Source organism: Sceloporus occidentalis, unplaced genomic scaffold, assembly GCF_023333645.1.
Source record: "Sceloporus occidentalis isolate IW3139 unplaced genomic scaffold, rSceOcc1.0.p SCAF_2, whole genome shotgun sequence".
NCBI classification, from domain to species: Eukaryota; Metazoa; Chordata; class Lepidosauria; order Squamata; family Phrynosomatidae; genus Sceloporus; species Sceloporus occidentalis.
This window is the reverse complement of record NW_028316982.1, coordinates 266,959,068-266,983,498: the sequence shown is the minus strand read 5'-3', so window position 1 is coordinate 266,983,498 and position 24,431 is coordinate 266,959,068. Positions and strand designations below refer to the sequence as shown.

The following is a 24,431-nucleotide window of genomic DNA, read 5'->3' as shown; positions in this document are numbered from 1 at the left end:
GAGAGGAATCATTCCCAAACAAGCTATTTAGCTTACAGCAGTGGCTCTCAAATGGTGGGGCAGGAACCCTCAGGGGGAGCATGAGAGATGTTCAAAGAGGGGTGCAAGACTTGGAAACCCGGATCTCTCTTTCTCCTCTTCCCAAACTTTTTTATGTGTACAATGTATACATGAGTCGAGTTATATACTGAATTTACTTAAATAAAACTGTTCTAATTTGAACAATTTTGTTGCAAAATGTTAAAATATGAATATACACGAATGAGCAAATGTAAATTTGCACCACAAATAAACACATGTTAATTCATATACTATGTCAAGTGGGGAGAGGGTGCAAAGTCTGCATGTAGATGTAAAAAGGGGTCCCAAGGGTAAAAAGTTTGAATACCACTTATAGTATTGTGGTGCATTAGAAAGATAATATGGTAGGTGATATGACTAGGACACAGGAAGCTGCATTATACCAGATTTCTTGTCCATGCAGCCTAGTGAAGGGGACATGTCAGAAAAACTGCATTCACACTGCAGAAATAATGCAGTTTGACATTGGTTTAACTGCCATGACTCTGTTCTATAGAATTCTGAGAAATGTATTTTGTTGTAGCACCAGAGTTCTCTGACAGAAAAGGCTAAATATCTCACAAAACTACAGTTCCCAGAATTCCATAGTATTGAACCATGGCAGTTAAAGTGGTGTCCACCTGAATTATTTCTGCAGTACGGATGCAGCCAAGGTGACCATAAGGCCTACGTGCGATGGAGCCATGTTGAAGAAAACGGTATGAATATTTTAAGGTTCTAATGATTTCAAATTAATTTAAACATGTACAAAACATTCTTAGCCATGTCTCAAAACATCCTGACATGTTCTGCTGATACAATAACATCTAAGACACTGAGATAAGCTATAAAGCACAACTGTGATGTACATCATTGAAACAGTGCTGGTTCCTTATTGGTGAAAATGTATGTCATAGTTTTTTGTTGGTATTCAAAGACATAGCTGTATTAGCCTGGATCAGTATGCAAAGTGATTTTGTCACACCTTTGAGACTGACTGAGAGAAAGAAGTTGGGAGCATAAGCTTTTGTAGATGAAAAGACCTTACCACGCGAGCCCAGTTATCATTATAATTTTGTTAGTTAACAAAAATGGAAATATACGGGTTTGAGAGCAGTCATTATCACACATCTCTGCAATTGCACAACTGGGGCTGTTTCTGCCATTGCAGTCTCTTCTGCACTCCCCTCAATCATGCCTCCCAGCCCTAGCTCAGGCCGCTTTTGGGTTTTAAAATTTTTTGTTTGCATTTCTTTTTATTTTCACTTTTTTTTTTTTTTTTTTTTTTTGCAATTTTGGAGTTCTGCTACTGTGATGATCAAGCCTGAAATCTCCCTGGAAGCCAAGATGATCTAGTTGAGGCTGTTGTTCTTTGGACATATCATGGGAAGCATTAGAAAAGATAATAAAGCCAGGAAAGGTGGAAAGACGTAGAAAGAAAGGAAGACCACATGCCAGATGGATAGACTCTATTAGGGAGGTCACGGGTATGAATTTGCAGGACCTAAGCAGAGCAGTGGAGGACAAGGAACTTTGGGGATGTTTTATCCACAGGGTTGTCAAAAGCTGGGATCGACTCGAGGGTGGTTAACAACAACAACAACCTACTGTGATTTAAATTAAAAAAAATAGAAAAAACGTAAATAGAATCAGCCTGCTTGGAAATAGCAAGGGGGAAGGGAGACAAAGGGAGAGAAGGAGACAGCAGTGACATTTTGCAGCTGAGGACTAATGGGACTGCAGCACAGTTGGGAGTTTATTGATGGGTTTTCCGTGTCAATGAAAATGAAAGATTTATGGCGCTTTATAAAAAAATAATAATAAAGCTCTAACCATGCTTCGGAGACACAGGAGCTATGGGTCGGAGGTGACATAGTGCAATAAGTATTGCCAAAGGCACTTTCCCTCCCAATTCTAATTGCTGTTTAAAAGCTGCATGTAGTAATCTCCTAAATCCACTTCATCTGATCATCTGATGCAGCAGATTTAGTCTCCAAATGCTTATGCTATCACTTTCTTTCTCTCAGTTTCAAAGGTGCTACAAGAACCCTTTGCATCGTTTTATCCTGGCCAGTTCCTGCCACTGTATGTTTCTGTAAGCATTCTATATAAAGTTGACTTAACTGCTTATTCTATACAAAGCTGGTTTAATCACTTTGGCTTTTAAGCCAAGGTCCACTCAACACTGCATCATTAAATAAGTTGTTGCTTTCAATCTATTATCAGGCTCCATTTGTGAACCTTAAAATAGTTAAACATTTCCCCTTCTGTAGAATGTCTACTCTGAGTGGCAGTGGCTCTTGAGGTTACAGGCAGAAAGAGGTCTTTCTCAACAGTTGATCTCTGCTGCTTTTAACTGGAAATGCCAGAGATGGGACTCAGAAACTCAGTCATGCAATGCATGTAAACAAAAAAACAAACAAGCTTCATTTATATACCGCTTCATACCGCCTAAGCAGTGTCTAAGCGGTTTACAACTGTAAGCTAATTGTACTGAAATGTAGTTCCCATTCTAAAGATAAGCAATAAAACTCAGTGGTGAAGCACATGCTTTACATGCAAAAGATCCCTTGTATCAATGTGGTGTAGTGGTTTGAGTACTGGACTATGAATCTGGAGATCAGGTTAGAGTCCCCACTCAACCATAGAAACCTACTGGGTGACCCTGGATAAGTCACTCTCAGCCCCAGAAAATCTTGTGATAGGTTCACCCTAGGGCTGTCATGGGTCGGAGACAACTTGAAGGCATATAACAACAACAATCAATGTCTGACAGATGGACAATTGTCCAATAATGTATGTTACCTGTCATATAGCACTTGATATCCTGAGAGTTACTAATAGGGTTGTTATTCTTGAACATGTAAAGATTGAAAGGCATTATGTTGTTGCTGCTTAGACGTTTCCAAATGTCATGGTCTGGGCTGGTCCATCGGCCGGCTAGAACATCATAGTCTCTTTTCCCCATATGTATGAGCTTGGTGAGGGGGTCATACAGGCCTCCATGGTAGCCAATTATGATTTGAAAGTTTGGGTTAGTGTCCATATAGATCTCTCCATAAGCGGTGTACAGGATCTGCTTGATCATCAAGCCTGTTCCACTGAAGACAGCCAAAGGAGTCCCAATATTGTCACAAGCAATGTAAAATTCATCTCCACTGCTTAACTCCATGGCAAAGAGATGGCCTTGAAGGTCATAATAGAGGGATGTTATCTCAGAACTGGAGTGATTGTACAGATGGGTGACTTTGGTGGGGTTGGTGAGATCTGCATAAAAAAACTGCAAATGATGGCCATGGATGGTTTTGCTTGAAACCCTTCTTCCAAGTCCATCATAACGATATTTTACACTCCAGCTGCTGGCTTTGTTGTATGCCTTGATGAGCAGCCCGGCAGAATTGTACTCAAAAATGTCATTTCCCCTTTGTCTCAAGAAGCCATCTTCATCCATTTTATACTGCACATCACCTAATCTTGTAATCCTGTCCCTGAGATCATATCTCAGTGGAGTGAGGCGGGCACTGTTGCCAGGACTCAGCAAATGGAGATTCCCATTGAGGTCATAACTGTACCGCCAAAGGGGCTTCTCATTGATTGACACAGTCTGCAGCTGACCATCAGCATCATACTCATATGAATATCTTGTGGTGTTTGCATAGGGGCCAACCTTCAATTCTTTTTTCACTACTCTCCCCATGTTGTCATACTGTACAGTCATCCAATACATGAGAGACCTGAATATCTCATACTGCACTTCCTTCATCCTACCGTAGGCATCAAAATGCTTAGTGTGGGTCATAACAGCTGTAGTGATGATTTGATTGATGTCATAATAGATAACCCCAAATTTGCCAAATTGTTCTGTTTTACCTGATACATCATCATACCGGTAGAGGTCAATGGGTAATGGGGTCTCATTGATCACGGCTTGCATGCTGGTTACCCGGAAGCTGTTATCATAATTGTAGTCAAAGCGGGCATTCACCATGCCTTCTTCTGTGAAACGGAAGATCTGCCGATCAATGAGAGGTCCAATCTGCCGGTAACGGATGGTGCAGGTGAACCCTTCATTTTGCAGGTTTATGGTCTTCAGCATGCCTGCAGTTTCATCATAGGTGAAGCTGATTTTGGTTGTGTCATAAAGCATTTCAGCCAGTTTTGACAGTTTGCCATACTTATAGATGACACGCCGCCCCGTTCCCAAATGATAAGTATGCAGGAGCTGCCGTTCCTCATTGAAATCCTCAACGACCGAAGCATTACCCTCTGGGGGACGATAGATGTTTCTATAATAGCCAATGGAGCGGATGGTTTCCAATGTCTGTCGGGCTACGTTGGGCATGGTCACGGATGACAAGCGGTCATTCTTATCAAATTCAAAAATATACTGCCGCTGGCTGTGAAGGAGCAGTACCATGGACTGTAATCAGGAGAGAAAAAAATAGTTAGAAATGGTCATTTTATATTGATTAGAAATCTGACCCTTTTCAGGCAGGAACATTTTAAAAACACTGCATGAGATCACTGATCGTTACATAGGTGCGGAGCAAATGGCTGGGAAGGAGTGGTCTCTGGCTGCTTCGGACATGATTAAGTTGGAACTGCAGCGAGTGCATGGCCTGCTCACAAAGCTGGCTACTGCCGCAGGTTCCAAGCATCATGGCCAGGAGCTGGTTTTTTTTCTGCTCCTTTGGACCAGAGCGCAGCATCAGGGCAACCTCTGTCTACTTTGGAGGCATGCGCTGTTTGAACACCACACACCCAAAGCGGCTTATTTGGCCAATGTTTTGGGCCTTAATTAAATATAATATCTCCTGGCATGACCCATCCACCATCCTGCTTTACTTGCCATCAAACAATAGATCTCTTTTCTCCTGTCAGTTGAGACACAGCAGACTGACATCCAACATAGCAAACAATTTCTGGTGCGACAATCAAAAGCAAGTTTCCTGTTGCAATTCCTCTTCACACTGGAGATTGCTGGCAGGACTATATGGAAATATCCGAATGCTGTGCCCTGTTTGCCAAGAGAACAGACCTCCACCATTCACAGCAGCTGTAAAGCAGGATTGCAATTGTACCAATCATGGCACAATCATAAATACTCAGGACATTATCACACAAGGCTAAAAGATGAATTTTTAACAGGATAAAAGTATCTTTGGCCAGTACATCTCACATGACATAGTGTCTGTCCTGCTGTTGCCTTGCACCTTCTAATGGACAGGCAAAACCCATCAATAGGCTCTCAGTCTTACTGCTATTCCATTACTGCTTTTCTCCAATAGGTTCCTTCCGCTGTGCTGCAGTTCCACTTCTCAGGCAGTCACATGGTGTGGCTGTATTCTGCTCCCCCTCTCCTCCTTCCCACACAGCAGCTACAGCCCACAACAGCTTCCCAAAGCAACCGGCTTCAGGAGGTGGTCAGTGACCATGATTGCTTGTGTGGGACTGCTGCATGAACCTCCATACTTTGGGAGGGGTGGAGGAGGAATGATCGCAGCTGGCAATTGCCTCTCAAAGCCAGTTGTGTGCATATTCACACGGGAGAAAGCTGGTGGCTGCAATCGCTTCCCCCCCACTTCCTCCTGGAAAGTGGCATTTGGCCAAATTTGGCATTTGGAAAATTTCACATGACCACAGAGCATTGTGGGGAAAAGTGTGATAAGAATTGGTGCCAAACTGGTAAGCTTCCATTCTTAAACTAGCAATATTGTGGTGGGACAAAGTCCTCACAGACCATGAATACAAATTAGTTAGGAGTCCATAACTTTGGGATATACATTTGTAACTACAAAAGTGACTTCCAGTCATTACAACATCTTGTAATCTTTGACAATTTCCATTTCCCCCCGGTTTATGGAACTAAAAAGGGTGGAAACATATCCAGGGAGGGGGCAAAATGAGGGCACTTGCTTTCCATATAGTGATTGTATCCCCCCATGAAATTTTTCTTCAGTTCCCAAATTTCCAGCATTTCCGAGATGCTGAAAAGCATTCACACCTGAAACTCTTCTCTGTGCTGTGTCAGCATTCCCTTGGTCACTCTGCTTGACCCTTTTCTTTGGATGCCTAAACTGTACAGTTGGCCCTTCCCTTACGTGGGAGATCCATTCCAGACCCCGCCACGTAATGGAAGTTCTGAGTAAGCTCAAGCTTCATTGGAAACAATGGGGCTCATGCCCGTGGCTCGCACCCGGCATGCTGTGGGGTGTGCGCCACTGGCGTGCACTCCATTGTTCCTTCCGGGGCGTTGAAGAAGCTTTTCCGGAGCGGCTCCCAGCTGGAAGCCGAGTACAGCGCGGCCGCGTATAACGTGGGCACACTATATTTCTAAATGCTACATTTTACATTACTCCTATGTCTTAAATTGGGAGACTGAAGGCAAATTTCATTTTGCAGGACAGAATTCTTGTTTGGGTGGGGAATGCCCTCTTTTTGCCCCCTCCTGTAGTTACACAGCTAGAAATATCTCCTGGTTTTTTGAGCACTGAAAAATGTCTTCTAGACTCTGGCATTTTTATTCTCCTTCCTATGCTCTTGCCTTAAAATTTCACTGAAGCAATAAATCTAGATTCTGAAACAAGCACATTTTCCCAGATTCATATTAACTCAATGAATGTGCAGTTGACTGATAATCTATTGGTGACAATGAATTATCCAAAAAGCTAGAAGAAGGGGGAAATTATTCCACTCAAAATTAAGAATACACGGATTTACTGGCAGACAAATTCTATCTTTCTAGCTTGTGCAGGATATGACTGATGCTCACTACACTCATGACCAGAATCCTCTTGATACTATTACAAATCAACTCTGAGATTAAAGTGCTGGTTATGGCCAATAAAGTCCTATATGGCTTAGGTCTAGACTATTGGAAAGCTTTTCTCTCCCCATATGAACCTGTCTGAATCTTCTAATCTTTACATGTGTGGGGGGCTTTCTCTCCATCCCACTACCCTCTCACCAACTCAGCTGATGAGAACACAGGAAAAAGCCTTCTCAGTACTTCAGTAACTCTCTCCCAAGGGAGTCTCAGCTGACCCCCTCTCTTCTCTCTTTTCACCAGCAAGCAAAGACCTTTCTATTTAGTCTTCAGCCGTTAAATGGTTGAGTTAGAAGATTATGCAATGGATGTGTTTTTTTAAAAAAAATATGTGCTTAAGGTATTTTTAATTGTTTTAAATTAATATTTCATTTGAATTACAGTGGGTGCCCTTATTATCCGCTGGGTTTTGGTTTCAGGACCCCCGTAGATACCGAAATCCATGCATACTCAAGTCCTATTAAATACAGTACAGTGGCATAGTAAAATGGTGTCCTTTAAATAAAATGGCAAAACCAAGCTTTGTTATTTGGAATTTATACTTTTTTGAAATATTTTCAAGCTGTAGATGCTTGAATCTTTGGATAAAGGATCCATGGATACAGAAGGCCGACTGTAATTATTTAATACGTTTAAACTTTTGTACTGTCTACTGTTTTAGCTGTTTTGCTTTAACCTATATTGCAAAGTACTCTAGGTCCCATAGTGGGAGAATATTTCATGGATGAAAACTGAGACGCATGAGGCCAAGCAACATTAAGAAGGCAGAGGTTATTAATGAGGAAGAATACATATGCTAGAAGAGGCTGCAGCAGTTTGCTTTTGCTTGGGTCTACAGGGAAGGGAAAGATTCTGCTCCCCTCCTGTGTTTCCCCCTTGCTGAATAAATGGAGTACAAATTACTTTTGAACCTGAACTTACTTTGCAGCAACTGAAGTAAGCTGAGGACACAGGAGAAAGTGGGAGGAGGAGACAGAAACTGGGACATTTTAAAAGCAGCTAGAAAAATGAGATGACAAAGGATTAATTGGGACTATCTCTGCCAAACTGGAACAGATGGAGCATAAGCACCAGTTTTTCAGAATATTTTTCAGAAGTGCCATTCACCTTCTCTAAATAGGTGTAGCTCCACGATTTGCCATCAGCAAAAATTCGGGATGTAATCCTTCCAGATTGGTCATATTCCATCCTTTCTGACATGGTTCCCCTTTGGATCCCAGCAATATGCCCACCAGAGGAATATGTGACATTCACACCATTCAGCCGGCTGCTCGGAGACCAAAGACTGGGCCGGCCAGCCTGGTCATACAGGATCCTCAGGGTGAATTTACGATGGTCATCATAGATCTTCTCTGTCCTTGTCACACGATCAAAGTCAAGGGACAGCAAATTTCTGTTGTGAACCTTCAACAGAAACAGGACAAGAATAAGAACGTGAAAGCCTGAGAGGGTAAAATATTAGTCACATTTTAAAACAGCTAACCAGTTTTTCTGAGGAAGGTGATAAATACTGTAGATTTTTAGGAAGAAAATAATAAATGAAGAAGAAAAGTAAAACAGTAATTAAAACACACAGCTCAGTCCTCCAGATAGATTCATTAAGTGGTTTATAACAATTACACAAATAGATTCAGTAAGTGGTTTATAACACGTGCAACAATGGCTTGAACAGTACACACACAGAGCGAGAGATAAAGGTGCATCTACACTGACACCACTTTAAGCCCCGTAGCTCCATACTATGGAATCCTGGGATTCAGTTTTATAAGGACTTTAGTGTTTTCTGCCAAAGAATGCTGGTGCCTCAAAAAAAAAAAAAAATAAAAAAAAAAAAAAATAAAACCTAGAAAAACCCAGGATTCTGTAGGATGGAGCCATTGCAGTTATAGTGGTGTCAAACAGCACTATTTCTACAGTGTAGATGCATCCTTAAAAATAATCTAAAATTCTAAAAATTCCTCTTTTGCACTATAACACTATAACTCTTTTCTTTTTAAGGAGAAGAAAATTGCCCTTCACACTATCAGTTTGTCTCAGCAAACTTTAAGAAATCTTTTGGAAGAGCCCTAGTGCTGATCAAAAAAACCTCTACAAACTGACACCCAAAAGAATGGGACAAATTGATGTGGAGGCAATAACAACCAGGAAAACCTGGCAAAACTCTACAAGCTATTTTGTGAGAACTCACACATTTAAAGACAGCTTGGAAGAACCCAGTGCTGTATCACACTCTCCCTCACCATGAAGGTTTCCAGACAGGAAAATAAAAACATTATTTCCCTTTTTATTGCCTTATGCATTTCCTTTTGCACTCAGCTGCTGAAAGGACCTATGGCTTAGTCTGCATGTGCACTGCAGAAATAATCCCCATTTTAACTGCCATGGCTCAGGGCTACAGAATCCTTGTTGTGGCACCGGAGCTCTCTGACAGAGACGGCTAAAAGTCTCAAAAAACAACCACTCCTGGAATTCTGTAGCACTGAACCATGGCAGTTAAAGTGGGGTCAAACTGGATTATTTCTGCAGTATGAATGTAGCTGTAGTGCAACACAAAGAATGGCCCACTTGGGCAGCAATGCAAGCTATCATGCCTGAGAGGGGGAAAATGGAGATTTGTACCACAGAATCTACACTGAGAGCCCAAAAACATCTTGTAGTAAGTGCTTATGCTTTAGGAGTAATGAACCACAACTGCCTGGCTAAATAAACACCACAAGGCCTGTGGTGTGGTTATATTTTTGTGGCAAAAGAAACTAAATAAGTTGCTTGAAGCCTGGCTTTGGAGGTGCAGAGCGATAAGGTTAGGATGCTCCAATTAGCCAAGCAGTGGCTTAACAGTTGGCAATGAATCTCTGTGGGCACAATGGTACAATCTGTCATTGTGACAACCATGGCGGCTCTCTTGCTGGCAGACGCTGGACGAAATATTGAGGCAAGCCTTCGCTTGCATGTCCCAGGTTAAATAAACAAAAGTAATGACTCTGGCAGCTCCATAACTGTGAAGGCATCATTTGCGCTCCCCAAGTGAGAGGTGGCTTTATCCATCATGCACTTAGAGGTCTGCATTTGCGTGAAGGAGCTGGCGTTATCTAAAGCAGGGTTAAGAGCAAGCGGTTTTTGATACAGAGAAGGCCCAAAGCAGAACTGCTCATTATGGATTTTTAACCCAGCTGAAGAGCAAGGCGATCAATCTGTAACAGGCAGAGGACCAATTAGAGGTACAGAAATATAGGAAAGCTGGCAAGGCTATTTCAAGGTGTTTGCAAGCCTGCAAAATGGTGGGACTGGGTGCATTAAAGCCCAAAGAAGTGTGTCAAGAAGTCTGGGGAAATTATGGAAAGAGTGAAGACAATTGTGAGGGGCAATGCTACCTCCTTATGTCTATTTTTGTGAGCCTTCCATGTCAGCCTGGTCCTATTCATATTGTGCAAACACTACTTTTTTGGGTGACAATTCTGTAGTTTCTCTGCTCATGCTAGCTTAGAGATTCTGGGAGTTGTAGTCTAAACAAAAGAGCTAGTTTTCTTAGCTCTGGTCTTATTGATCCTGTCTGCCCAGATGAGAAATCCCTGCCCTCTTTGGCCAAGAATAGCTTGTGATACCTGGGCTTAATGCTCAGTTACAGAACAAGAGATAATTCTCATGAAGTTCCTGTGTGTCCAAAGGAAGCTATAAAAACAGCATCAAGAGGAATTTGGAAGAGGACATTCTCCCCAATCACTCTAATGCCAGTTGTGTTGAAAAAGTGTCAATTATCTGGATGTACGTCTAGCTGAGGATGGACATTATGCAGATAAGCAGAGAGCAGAGTCATTACAGCAGTTGCTCTCTGCAGTTTTTATCTGTCACCCATGGTTGTATGAATTCACTCTTTTGTTGGCATCCTGTTAGTGGCATATGCAAATGTAATTCATCTGTCTGTGGGTCTGTGTGTATCACTGCAGAGACTGGCATTCCTTTCCTCCCTCTGCAATAAACAAACTCTCTTCAGTACCTACCGTGTCACTGTGATAGCTGCCTCTGACAGCCATTACACTACTGGTGGAGATTTGTGAAGCATCTGGCTATGTTTCTGTAGTGAGGCGCAGAGTGATAACACCATCTGTTGAGGCCTCTTGGTGTAAGAAGTCCTTAGTCTGTGCCTCACTAGCCATATGCTTCTTGAATCTCCCGCAAGGAAAAGTCCCTGTGCTCTCTATCCCATATATGCTAGAGAAATCAAATTTATAGTTCTGTCAGCCTGAATATTGCTTCCCCAAAAGGCCAGATCACCCATGAACTCACTATGTCTTGTGCAGTTTAGCCCACAAGTCTTCAAATTCTTGTTCTTGAAGGACACTTCAAGACATGGCCCCATTTCTCACCTTACTTTGCTATAGTAAAGTCCTCATGGAGGGTTGTTTTCTCATCAGAAAGAAGATTCCATTTCAGTCCACCCTTGTGCAATTCCCAGGGTGACTAAAATAGTTGTAAGATACTGGATGGAGAGATGTAGTGGAAAGTTCTGCTCAAGTGGAACTACACCACATCTCCCATCTAATAGGACTCCATTTTATCCTGTGGGCAGTCAAGATCCACAGCAATAGATCTTGCAATGCAATGGCTGGCAGAAGGTAGGCAGTATTTGAGAAGCTGCTGGCTGTGTCCCTATAGCCAGACATGCAATGATGACAACATCCTTGGAGTACAGCGTCCAGATAGAGAGAAGTCATGGTACCATTCCATTCTGCATTGGTTAGACCTGATGTGGAATACTGTGTCCAGTTCTGGGAACCATGTTACAATAATGGTATTGACAAGTTGGAAAGAGGGTGATCGAGATGATTAAAAAAAAAAAATCAAGACCTGTGAGGAGCAGCTCAGTGAGCTGGCCATATTTAGCTTGGAGAAGAGAAGATGGTGTGGTAACTATCTTTAAGTAGCTAAAGGAATTTTACAAAGAAGATGGAGTGAGATTCCGATAAGAAACAATGGATTCAAATTACCAGAAAGGAGATTTCATCTGAATATTAAAAACAATTTCCTCACAGCAGAGATATTGACTCAGACTCCAGTTGGATTCAACTCACTTCAATGAATCGACTTGGCTTGACTTGGGAATAAATGTACTGCCTTGACTCGACTCATAACTTCTCAGTTTTTAGCGACTGATTTTGCTGGACTAACTTCATCCAGAAACAGCAAAAATGTTAAGCAATGGGTTTGAGGTGGGGGTTCAGTTCTACTCCGCAGCCTGTCCCCATTGATGATTGGAGGAGCCTTCTAAAGCTTTTCAAGAACTTTAGAAGGATTCTTCTGCCTCAAGCTCATTGCCTAATGCATTTGCTATTCCCCTCTGGGATTGTTTTACCTAGCTTTGTACACAAATTTGTGATTTTCTAGTTACTAACCCCCCCCCCCCCCCCCCCCAATATACATCTCTCCATCACTTCCTTCTTTGCTGTTTAATTTGGCTCCTAGACTTGAGACTCAACTTGAGATTTGACTTGAAAGTATTTTGCAAGGGCTTGAGGCTTGACTTGAGACTTGAAGGTAGAGACATGGAGTAAAAGACTTGAATACATTACTGCTTGATAGTATGAGCTGTTCAACAGCTGCCTTGGTCTTTGAAGATCTTTACGCAGAGATTAGATGGATCTCTCAAGACTACTTTAGCTGTCTGTTCCTGCATAGTAGGGAATTGGACTTGGAATCCCTTCCAACTTTATGATTCTGTAAGTACCAAATAAAATGGTAACAACAGCAGAACTTGGTAATAGTCACTTTTTGGGACTACAGTTCTTAGAACTATAGGCCAGAATTATGGGAATCTGAGGCAGGCACAGCTTGATTTTTCCACTCACCCTCAGCCTGCGTCCAAATACTGTGATCTGGCCCCTTGCTTGTTCTTTGCGCTGCCTCCACTCAACCAGGTTAAGACCGTTGTCAATGGGAAGGGTAACATTCCTCTTCCCCACAGTAGGGTTAACTGTGCCAGCCAGCAGGTGAGGTTCGGTCTGCAGTGCTACTTCCATGCCATTCGCCAGCATGAGCCGGAGGGAGCCATCCGCACCGATGTAATAGCTGTTTCGCACTTGGTCTGTAAGAAGAGGAAAAAAATGGCTCAGAGGGCAAAATTCTGTAGCTAAAATAATTTCTGCAAATTAGATATAAGGTAGGAGAGGCCCACAAAGAAAAATATCTTAGCATCAACAACACAGTAATAGGGTTTTTTTTGTGTTTTTTGGGCTATGTGGCCATGTTTTAGAAGAGTTTCTTCCTGACATTTCGCCAACATCTGTGGCTGGCATCTTCAGAGAAAGATGCCAGCCACAGATGCTGGTGAAATGTCAGGAAGAAACTCTTCTAGAACATGGCCACATAGCCCGAAAAACCCCCAAAAAACTATGGATGCTGGCCATGAAAGCCTTTGACTTCACAGTAATAGTCTTTTGTCTCTGGCAATTACTAGGTTGAGTTTATATTGATAACAGTGGTTATTTGAACTGTTATAACTGATTTGTGTTTTCTCCCTCCTTGCCATTTTAGAAGGACTACAGGGGGAAAGCAGAGATGTCCACTTAGGGCTCATTCACACTTCCTTTTTTGTAATGATAAGATCTGCATCTCTGCACCCATTCAGAATCGGTTCAGTGTTCCCACTATGTTTTATGCCACAGATTCTCTCTGGGGTATTTAAACTCGGTTGCTGTTCCCACTTGCCACCATTTTGGATCAAAACCGAGGTGCCTCCATTTCTGGAACGGTGGCAGTACAATCCAAATCGATCTGATAGCTTATTCACACTATTAGAGATGCAGATCATTGCAGTTCTTAAAAAAAGAACTGGTAATGGACCCGGTGTCAAATGCACCAGTCGCCCCCTGCAAACTGCACCAAGTGCAGTTGGGGCAAGTGCGAACTTTGTGGAAATAAACTGGTTCCACATTGGTTTATTTCTGTAGTGTGAATGACCCCCTAAACAGTTACATGTCATCTCATGATTAAATCTGATCAGCGCTAAATGAAGATGGTAGTTTTGATTAACCAGAAACTTTACTTTTTAATAAGGCAGAGATCATCTCTCTTTTCTGTTCTGCACAGAGCCTTCCATGGCACTGCTAGTACGATAAGAGAGGGGAAAAAACACTTTAACTAGAAGAATAACCTCTCTTCCTTTTTGAGTGTGTCTACTTGTCAAGTCATCAAAACCTGGATACACACAGGTTTTATAAGGTGGTGTTGGTGGGAAGTGCATTGACACATGGTCCTAGTGCTGGGGTGGGCAAAGTGTGCCCCACATACATTTCAGCACTTTCACTTCTAGTATGCTTAGCATGGCTATGTTGGCTTGGGTTGATGGGAGCTGCAATCCAACAACATCTGAAAGGCCACACATTTCCCCAGTCCTGCCCTAACACACCGTGAAACATGATGGTGCATGATATGGCAATGTTGCTGAAATTATGCTGGCTTGTTGTTAGGCTTTTTTCTGTCACTGTTTGGATAGCAACCCACTTGGGGACCCCAATTATGCTTCCTTGTGTTCTGTTGTGCAAGAGAGGTGCTTGGAATATAAATCAACTGTACAGAAGAGCTAACTTGCCAGGAAGTTTTAAGCAAAGTTCTCTGTCTTGTTTAATTAGATGTGCTAATTAAAAAAATAAGAGGGGGGGGGGGAGGAGAAAAGGAAAAGAAACTGGCCGTAACTTAAAAGCTTTCTATTAGGAGATGAATTTGAAACAGGGCTGGCTTCAGAAGCTGTTAATAATGCTGGGTGTTTGCATGGGCAGCCAATGAAGAGGTTATCACCTGAAAAATGCTATCAATAGCACTTGGTATGTGAGATAAGGAATCCTGGTTTGTGTATTTTTCTCTTATAGGTTAAAACAGGTCCACCACCAATGCCTTACTTCTCCCCTCTCTGACTCTGGATTTGGAATGACGCACCCCATGCAGCTTTGTTGATCGGCTGAATATTGAAATGCTTGACCATAAGACAATGATTAGAGACCCTTCCTCTCTGGCTGCAGAAATCGCAGCAGTCAATTAATTCCCTTGCGAAGCCCCGACCGGCAGTTGCTGCAGCTTAATTAGACTCCCGAGGTGGGGCCAAAACTCCCATCCCAGCATTTGCCAGACAATTTAATGTTCCTTAAATCCAGCTGGGCCAATTAGGAATGGGCTTTGGCTTGGAAATAAAAGCACTTCCTTCAACTCCTTCTGCAAAATCCACCTTCCCCACCCCTTTTTTGTTACCAAGGCTAAATGTGTATAGCTGAAACAAATAAATACAAATGCTTTCTTTCCTCATTGGCCCTGCTTCCATTTTCTTCTGCAGGTGCTGTCTCCCCTTGCGCAAATCTGTGAGCTCTGCATCCTGACATCAAATGGTAACAACAAAAGCAACACAGCCAGCCATAATTGCAATAATTTCTGACCTTTAGGTCATTTATAGGGTCGCCAGATGGAAAACAGGAGAGGGCTTCTGTATCTTTAATGGTTGGAATTTCAGCAAGTATAGCTTGTTGTTACACTGATGTCAACTTGAGTCAAGTTGCTTCGACTTGAACTCGACTTGGCAATAAATGACAAACTGACTCTACTCGACCCGTGATTTATATATATATTTAGTGATCGACTTGCTGGCCTTGGTTCAGTAGTGTAACACATTCACAGGCAATGAGCTTGAGGTGGAAGGATCCTTCTAAAGCTTTCGAAAAGCCTGCTGCTGCTTCTAGGTAAAGCTTTAAAAGGCTCATTCAATGTGTGGAGGGGACAGGCTGCTTAGTAGATCTCATTTTTCTAAAATGCAGTCTTGACAGATTTCCTACGATAATTTATTCTTTTTTACTTAGTTGTGCATGTCAAAATAAAAATCTTGATTTTCCATTTATTGAAAGTTATCCCCCACCATCTCCTTTCCCCCCATTAAAGTTGGCTCCCAGACTTGAGACTTGACTGGAAAGTATTTTGCAAGGACTTGAGACTCAACTTGAGGCTTACAGTAAAAGATTTGAATACATTGCTGTAAATAGGTAACAGGCAGTACCTGATGGAATTCCCTCTTCTATACAACCATTAAAGATACAGGAGCCCTCTCCAGCTTTCAAGGATTGTGAGCTGTTAGCCAATTCACTGTATCTCTCAGTGCTTGTGTAAGTAAGAAATAATACTCAACCCAACTGTAAGTCCAGATAGAAACCTTGGACCCTGGGGCTACACTGAGGGCCAAGTTTGGCCCAAGGGTATGTCTCAGAGGGCTGTCCCACTTTCATGAAACCTCAGCTGCATCTGCACTGCAGAAATCATGCAGTTTGACACCGCTTTAAGTGCCATGGCTCAGAGTTAAGGAATCCTGAGATTTGTAGTTTTGGTGTAGCACCAGAGCTTGGACAGAGAAAGCTAGCTGTCTCATAAAATTACAGATCCCAGAATTCCATAGCACTGACCCATTGCAGTTAAAGTGGTGTCAAATTGCATGATTTCTGCAGTGCAGATGCAGCCACCATCATCTGATGGTATCACAGCTTGGTACATTTGTCTTTCCATTCTAATAGCTGGGAATATCTCTGCTAAGGCTTAGTTACTGCCAGTTAGAACATCACTATTCAGGGCAGTTCTCAGGGTGAACCTTCTTATGGAAACTCCTTGACTGTGAGCTTCTACAGGAGAGTAGGCTGGCCTCCAGACAGGACTATTGGTCACTAAGGTCCCTTTCATACTACATATTATAGCATTATCATTCTATTTCAATTGCCATGGATGCATCCTATGCAATTTTGGGGTTTTTAGTTTGGTGAGGCATTAGAGCTGTCTGGCTGACAATTCTAAGTATCTTGCCCTAAAATGAAGAGGGAGCTCAGTCAAACTCAAAGTAGACATAATTCAATAAATGAGGCTTAAATCAATTGTTAAGTATCATAAGTAATTTGATGAGTCCTTCTCCTCCACCTCTATTTATTACTAACCCTTCCCCAAGATTGGGACTCTGTCCTGAGTCACTAGAGCAATTTGGTTGGGAAATCTAAGGCCTGTTACAGACTGCCAAAATAAAGCTGCTTCGGGTCTCTTTGGAGGTATGCTGTTTAAATGATGCATGCATCCTAAGAATCCGGAAGCTGCACCAAAGCTGCCCTCCAGTGCTTAGGAATGGAGTGTGGCTTTGGCGCAACCTCCAGACTCTTAGGACCCGTGCATCATTTAAAATAGCATACCTCCAAAGAGGCCCGAAGCAGCTTTATTTTGGCAGTCTGTAACAGGCCTAAATATCCCTCACTAAACTGCAAATCCTAGGATTCCAGAGGATGGAACCATGGCAGTTACAGTGGAATCATAGTGCTATAATTGCATCATGTGAAAGGACATTAACAGGTTGATGCGGAGTGGTCTTTCATGGAGGTTGTTGTCATTTCCTTCCCTGATTATATTTTGAATGCTTCTGAACTGTTTTAATTCCATGCTTGTTTTCAAAATCATTCTTCATGATTCCTTTTTTCACTCTGCTCTCTTTTAATTTATGTTGTTAAGATGCTTTGGTTCCTCAACAGAGAGAAAGGCGGGATATATATTGCTGGCTAAATTATGTAACTTTACACATACTTACTTACATAGCAGAGGCGCTACAGAACTATCCTAGTGAATTGTGAAGATGCATATCAGGGCACTGGCAAGAGTCATCAGATGTGCACTGGGTTCTGCCAATGCGCATCAGCACTTCCTAGACAGTATCCTGATGCGCGCTGGGCTCTACTGATGCATGATGAAAGTCCCTAGTCCTTGTCCAGGACTGAAGCACAACAGTCACTTCATTGGCTCCTTACATAGCAACATCACGGCAGCCCCTTACTGAATACAGTCAGCTCTCCATATTTGCGGCTTTGACTATTCACAGATTCATTAATATATTGTCTCTAGGAATCTCTAGTTCCTCCAACACAACTCTATCGTGAACATCAGCCAGAAATTGTGCTGGAGGACCTAGAGCAGTGGTTCTCAACCTTCCTAATGCTGCGACCCTTTAATACAGTTCCTCATGTTGTGGTGACCCTCAACCATAAAATTATTTTTGTTGCTACTTCATAATATGTGTTTTCTGATGGTCTTAGGCGACCCCTGTGAAAGGGTTGCTCGATCCCCAAAGGTGTTGCAATTCACAGGTTGAGAACCGCTGACCTAGAGCTTCCTAGAGATAACACTCTAGGCATTTGTAGGCCCTCCAGTGCAATTCTACAGTCAATGTCTGGCAGACATTGACCATAGAGTTGTGCTGGAGAACCTACAGATTCTTAAAGAGGTTTTCTCTCTCTCAAAAATCAGTCAGTAATGGGCTGGATGAGGGAAAACAGACTCAGTTTGAATCCAGAGAAAACGGAAGTACTCGTGATAGGTTCTCCAGGCCCGGGGAAGGAGATTTTTCCACCTGTCCCGAATGAGGTCACGCTCCCTGTGAAGTATTCAGTTCGCAGTCTGGGGGTGCTTCTGAATTCGTCGCTCCACCTCACATCTCAGGTGGATGCGACAGTCAGAGGCGCCTGTTATCAGCTTCGGCTGATACGCCAGTTGCGGCCCTACCTGGACCAGGGGGACCTTGAAACAGTAGTACACGCTCTGGTAACCTCTCGGCTGGATTTCTGTAATGTGCTCTACACGGGGCAACCCTTGTACCAAACTTGGAAGCTACAATTGGTTCAGAATATGGCAGCAAGGCTGGTCACTGGATGTTCCAGGACCAGTCATATAACACCTATCTTACAAGATCTACACTGGCTGCCGATGCGCTTTCGGGCACAATACAAGGTGTTGGTTATAACCTATAAAGCCCTAAATGGCTTGGGCCCAGGGTACTTGGAGGACCGCCTCTCCCCATATAATCCGCCCCGCACTCTCAGATCGGGTGAGAAACATCTACTAAGAGTTTCTAAATTTAGATACATGTCATCTCAGAGGGCTTTCTCGATCACAGCCCCACAGCTCTGGAACTTTTTGCCCAATGAGCTCCGCACTGTCATCTCTCTAGATATGTTTAAGAGGAATTTGAAGACCTTCCTATTCCGCCAGGCTTTCCACCCATGAGCTCTGATGTTATTCTAATCCCCCTTCCAGTGACGTAGCTAGGATTTTGGGAAGGGGGGGGGGTCCAGACTAAGTGCCACCATTATAATGGGGTTTGGGTGTGGTGGCGCAGCAGCACACACCATTCATTTTTCTAATGGAAGGGGGGGTTCGGACCCCAAGAACCCCCCCCCCCCAGCTACGTCCCTGCTCCTTCGATGATGTATACTGTCAATCCAGCTATTGCATAGTTTTTTTATGGTTTTAATCTGTTGTGGTTGTTGTACAGTTTTGGCTTGTTCATGTTGGTTTTCTTTGATTGTATGGAGGGTGGGTTTGTACACTGTCGGGATATTGTTGTAATTCATTGTTTTGTTGAATTTTAATGTTGGAAACCGCTGTGATCTGTATAGGAATAGCGGTATACAAATAAATTTTATTTTTATTATTATTATTATTATTTTAAAAAGAGGTTTTTTTATTAGCAGTTTTCCCACTTTCACGGGGGTCCTGTGCTCCTAACCCCAGTGAATTTGGAGGGCCCATTGTACCAACATTGCAAAGGTGTTCAGTTTTATTTCCTGTAGATGTAAGTCCAATTGTGTAGACTGAGTCTCATGCAGAATCCCAGCTGTGGAATTCTTCCTTGGTGCAGAATGCATCTGCTTGTCATGTGCAAAGCAAGCTACCCTAATTGCATTCCCTGCCCCTACCTGGGTTTTCAGTTGTTTGAGATAACAGAATGTCATGGCCAGCCAAGATCAGCTCTCGGAGGATGAGGAGGAGGATGAGCCTCCTCCAGAGCAAGGGCTGATTGAGGCAACGCCAGGTGTTAGTTCTGCTCTGCCAGGTCCCAGCTGTGATCCTCCAGCCCCAGAGCAGGAGATTCAACCAGGTCCTAGTGCCGAAGAAAGGCCTTCTAGGGTGCCACAGCCTAGTGGTGATTCAGGAGACGAGGCGTGCCTGCAAGTGCCTTCTTATCAAGAGAGAAGGGCCGAGAGTGCTTGCAGGCGCAGATCCAGGAGGATTGCAGAAAGACAATCGGCAAACCAGCCTCAGGTGGCTCGAGGGAGAGCTTCCCTGATTTAAGTGGGAGAGAGGCTTGAGTTTGTTGCTAGAGTTTATTGCATGAGCCCTTGGTGTGATTGCTGTCGCTCTAGCTCCTGACATCTTGTTACCTTGCTACCTTGACCTCGGACGGGACCTTTGTTATCTCTTGGCTATTGTGACCTTGGACTGTTTTGACCACGCTGCTTTCTGGCTTCCTGACTTCGGCTCGTCTTTCGGCTTGTTTTCTCGGCTTGCTCCTTGACTGCTTCTCCACAAGGTTTGTTTTGCCTACACGTGTTGGTTGCAGGCCTGGTTATCAGCATAAGTCAGAGATTGCTGGCAGCAATCCCGGACACAGAACCAATAAGAGAGGAAAACTGTACTACCAAGGAAACAGACTGAATCCCAAACAGCAAACAGCTGCGCTATGAAGAACTAACTGGCCAGGCCAAAGTTCTGCCGGTTAATTAGGTGCGAGTGTGCACGCGTCAACAAAGGAAAACGTTAGAAGGCGCCAGGATATAGGTGTCTCATGGTGCAGGGATTACCGTGATGATGTCTGTTTCCTGCTGCATAATCCAGTGCGTGCCGCTCAACCCTTCTCACCCCTTGCCAATAGCTGCAGAGGAGAGGTTGATTCGTTGTTTGAACGTATTTATATTAATGGCCTGACTTATCTCCAAGACTCTGGGGAAGTTATGGAAATATTTTCAATTTTGCATTAACTGCTCCCCTGTCCCAAATGGAATGGATATCTTGCCTCAAGGCAAGTTCATAGTTGTAGAAAGGAAGAAGTGGGAAGAAAGCAGATGGTTTCTCTCTCTTCCCCACCTCTTCCATGCCCACATGGGCACATATATGAAAATAATATATACTTTAATTTTCCCTTTCCCTTTTGCAGATCTGGTTTGTGTTATACTGGGCTCGGGTTGTGACAAGAAGTTGCAGCTGGAAGGCTCCTCCAGACAGGGCAAGTGTGTTGGGAGGTTGTGATGTTTGCTGCTGTGGTTTAGGTGTTTTTGCTTTTTTAAAAAAAGTCCAGTAACAATTCTATGGTCTACTGGACTATTTTCTAGTAATTCCCAGCTCCACCTGCAATGTTTTGTTCTCACTCTTGAGTGGGTTTCTTTTTAATTCTTAGACTTATTGGAACGAACAAACCAACCAAAGTCATCTTCTTAAAATAGATAATTGCAAATTAAAATTTAAAAATAATCAACTTTTCTCTTCTTCTTCTCTCTTTCCCCCAAAAATATTTGTTTTACAGTTATAGTACATCAGTGAAATAACACTTCAGCACTTTAATGTCTTGGCTAGCGTTGTGTTAGTGAAATGTTGTTTGCTGTTGTGTGCCTTCAAGTTGTTTCCAACTTATGACGACCCTAAGGCACACCTATCATGGCAGGTTGCTTCAGAGGGAGTTTGCCATTACCATCCTCTGAAGCTGAGAGAGTGTAACTTGCTCAACGTCACCCAATGGGTTTCATGGAAGAGTTGAGATTTGAACCTTAGTCTCCAGAGTCCTAGTCCAGGGCTAAAGTCACTACACCATCCTGGCTCTCTGTTAGTGACATACACAAGCATAAGTCCACTGTATACCTGTGTGTGTCTTTTTGTTGTTGTTGCAGAGGTTGGTATTTTCTTCTTTTCTCATCATAGGGACCAAAGCCCTGCCCAGACTCACCATTTAGATACTGTCCCCGACCTATGGCCATTCAATGGCAGGTGGAGAATAGGGGTTAACTGGAGAAGGATCTGGTTATGTCCCCATAGCAAGACATAGACCAATTACATAATCTGCTAGGAGTTCTGGAGGCCTCTGGAAGATCTCAGTGAATGACGGCACTGGTCTGCACCAGGCTATGGGGAAATAACAATGTGCCTTTCCAATACCCCTACTCTCTATCAGACACTGACTGGCTGTATGGTGGCGATTGTAGCAGCTTTTCTTTTTAATGTAAAGAACAAATCTTGCCATGAAACCCTGTAATAGGTCCACCTTAGGGTAACCTAAGTCAGAAATGACTTTGAGGCACACAACAACAATAAGGGTTTAAATTTTGTATGGTGTGACTTTTTTCTGTATTTATTTTACACTTTTCCAAGCCACCTTGAATCCCAAACTGGGAAAAAGGTGGATTAACAACATCACCATCATCAACAACATGGTGAGACTGCGAGGAATGAGAGGGGAAATAAAACATCATCCCATCTGCAGAACTTTTATGCTAACCTCTGGAAAAAGGATCTCAGCCTCTAACTGTTATGCTTTATTTAAAAATCAGGAAAGAGCAGACAAAATTTGCCATGTAAACCCCAGGACCATCTCAGCAAATCACACCTCCCTCGAAATCCCTACATACAACAACCCCCAAATCCCCAAAATAATTGGACTCATGAATGTGACAGTAACAACAACTAGCAAAATCTGAGTCTGTATTAGAATAACTCACATTTCTTAGCATTACAGATCCAAAAGTATTTATAGAACATATAGAATATATAAAATGATGATGATGATAATAATAATGTACTATTTTAAACTGTTTTTAAGTGTTTTTGTCTTTTAAAAATTCTTTTATATTCTTTTAACAAGTGATCTGTTTTAAAATTATAATGGTTTAATTCTGTTTTAATGCTCTTTTTTGTATGTTTTTAATTCTACTGGGTTTTTTTTATTGTAAGCCTCTCTGAGTCCCAGTTTTGGGGGAAAAGCAAGATATAAATAAAAATAGTAAATAATAATATATTGAGTTGTACTATGTAGTCATGATTGTGGTACTATTGCCATGAGTGTAAATACCCCCAAATATACCTTAACAGCCAGCAGCCACTCTGAGTGATGGAGATGGGTTCAACTGGTGACTGGGGCACACCAGGATGATATTCCCACACACGCCCAGCCCTTCGTCCTCTGCCGGGGCGCCATCTTGCCGTGTGCCTGTTTACAAGGGGTGCACCACGATGATGTCCCTCCTGCGCAGTGCGCAATTGGCACTGTGCACAAAGGGCATCCTAAGGCTGTGCTGTGGCCCTTATGGCATCCCTACTAGGGTGCAAATAGGAGCCGTGTTTCGTGGCCTCCATTGCATTGGGTTGGAGGTATGGCGTGCAGCTGCCGCATCCCCAACCCAGCACATCCAGGGGCAGCACAGAGCTGCCCCTGAACACGCTGTCTGTTGAGCCCCTAAGTTGGCAACGTAAGACCTTGGCCAATTTGTTTTTCTTCTGCATACCTGGGGCTCCCTCTACCCTCTTTTCTTCTTAGGGAAGGAACACAAGCTTCTAAATGTTAGTTTCAATACTTGCCTTGTGCTCCTTGGTTGGCCCAACTAGAGCAAACCCTTTGAATCAATTAATGCAGATTGAGGCCACTTTAACTGTCATGACTCCATCTTATAGAATCTTGGGATTTGTAGTTTGTTGTGGCATCAGAGCTCTCTGATAGGAAAGGCTAAATATCCCACAAAACTACAGCTCCCAGAATAACAAAACACTGAGCCATGGCAGTTAAAGTGGTGTCAAAGTGCATTATTTTTGCAGTGCAGAGGCAGCCTCAGTCAGCAAATGTGAGACTCACCTTGCAGGAGGGTGTAGAAGGCACCTGATGCTGAAAGGTTGGTTGTTATGGTGACATCATCTTTGCTGGAGGTTTGAACCTGGACATGGACTGAGCTGTCTGTGTCACTCCGGAAGCTGCTGACCTGACCAGTAGGGAAAGTGATGTTGGTGAGGCGGCCAAAGCTGTCATATCTGGAAGGCAAAGAGATGTGTGAGAAGAAAGGTGAAGCTGCAGAGTTGAGTAGACAGATAGAGATGCACGGGCCAAGAATCCTTGTGGCACAGCTTTTGCTTTGTTTCAGCAAATGCGTTTGGGAGATCCATCTTTGCCCACAGAAAACAGTTTCTTTAACTCTGGGCCCAATGTACACAACTCTAGTTTATTTCAAAACCAGTATGACTTGGCTATCCTGACAAAGCATGGTTAATATAAAGCAGAAGTGAAAGTTTCCCATATTTCATGGCTATGCTGGAAGAGAAGGGAGGAGTCCCCTTTGAGAGGCAAGCAGGATATAAAGCAAATAAATAAATAGTCCGAGATATGCTGACTCAGCAATGTCTTTATTTAACTCCACTCTTTCCTCGACTCTTGACCGCTTTACCCTTGTCTCTGTACGCACTTCTTCCTCTTAGACTAGGCCTCAGCCCTGGCTTACCCCCATCATCAAGTTTCTCCGGTCCTGCTCTAGAGCGGCTGAACAGTGGGCAGATTTTATTCATTACGAATTTGTTCTTTCTTCCTTCTCACATGCCCTGTCTATGGCTAAACAAACTTATTACAAATCATTGATCTCCGCCAATGAGAGGCGCCTGCAGAGTTTGTTCTCCATCTTCAACTCTTTGCTTAAACCTCCCTCTCCTCCTGTCTCTTCATCATTCTCTCCTAATGACTTTGCTAATT

General features: G+C 43.0%; 1 protein-coding gene across 6 annotated transcripts in view; it reads right to left on the bottom strand.

Annotated features, from left to right (window-relative positions):
• The window catches only part of LOC149320104 (teneurin-4), a 793,050-nt gene that overhangs the window by 17,227 nt on the left and 751,392 nt on the right, over window positions 1–24,431 (bottom strand). For all 6 annotated transcript variants that reach the window (XM_089512941.1, XM_089512942.1, XM_089512944.1 and 3 more), the window contains 4 exons: window positions 23,550–23,722; window positions 12,730–12,965; window positions 7,994–8,290; window positions 2,866–4,480 (listed from right to left, as the gene is read on the bottom strand). In XM_089512941.1, the coding sequence (XP_089369067.1) occupies window positions 2,866–4,480; window positions 7,994–8,290; window positions 12,730–12,965; window positions 23,550–23,722 (2,321 nt within the window). The remainder of the gene's footprint in view (window positions 1–2,865; window positions 4,481–7,993; window positions 8,291–12,729; window positions 12,966–23,549; window positions 23,723–24,431) is intronic.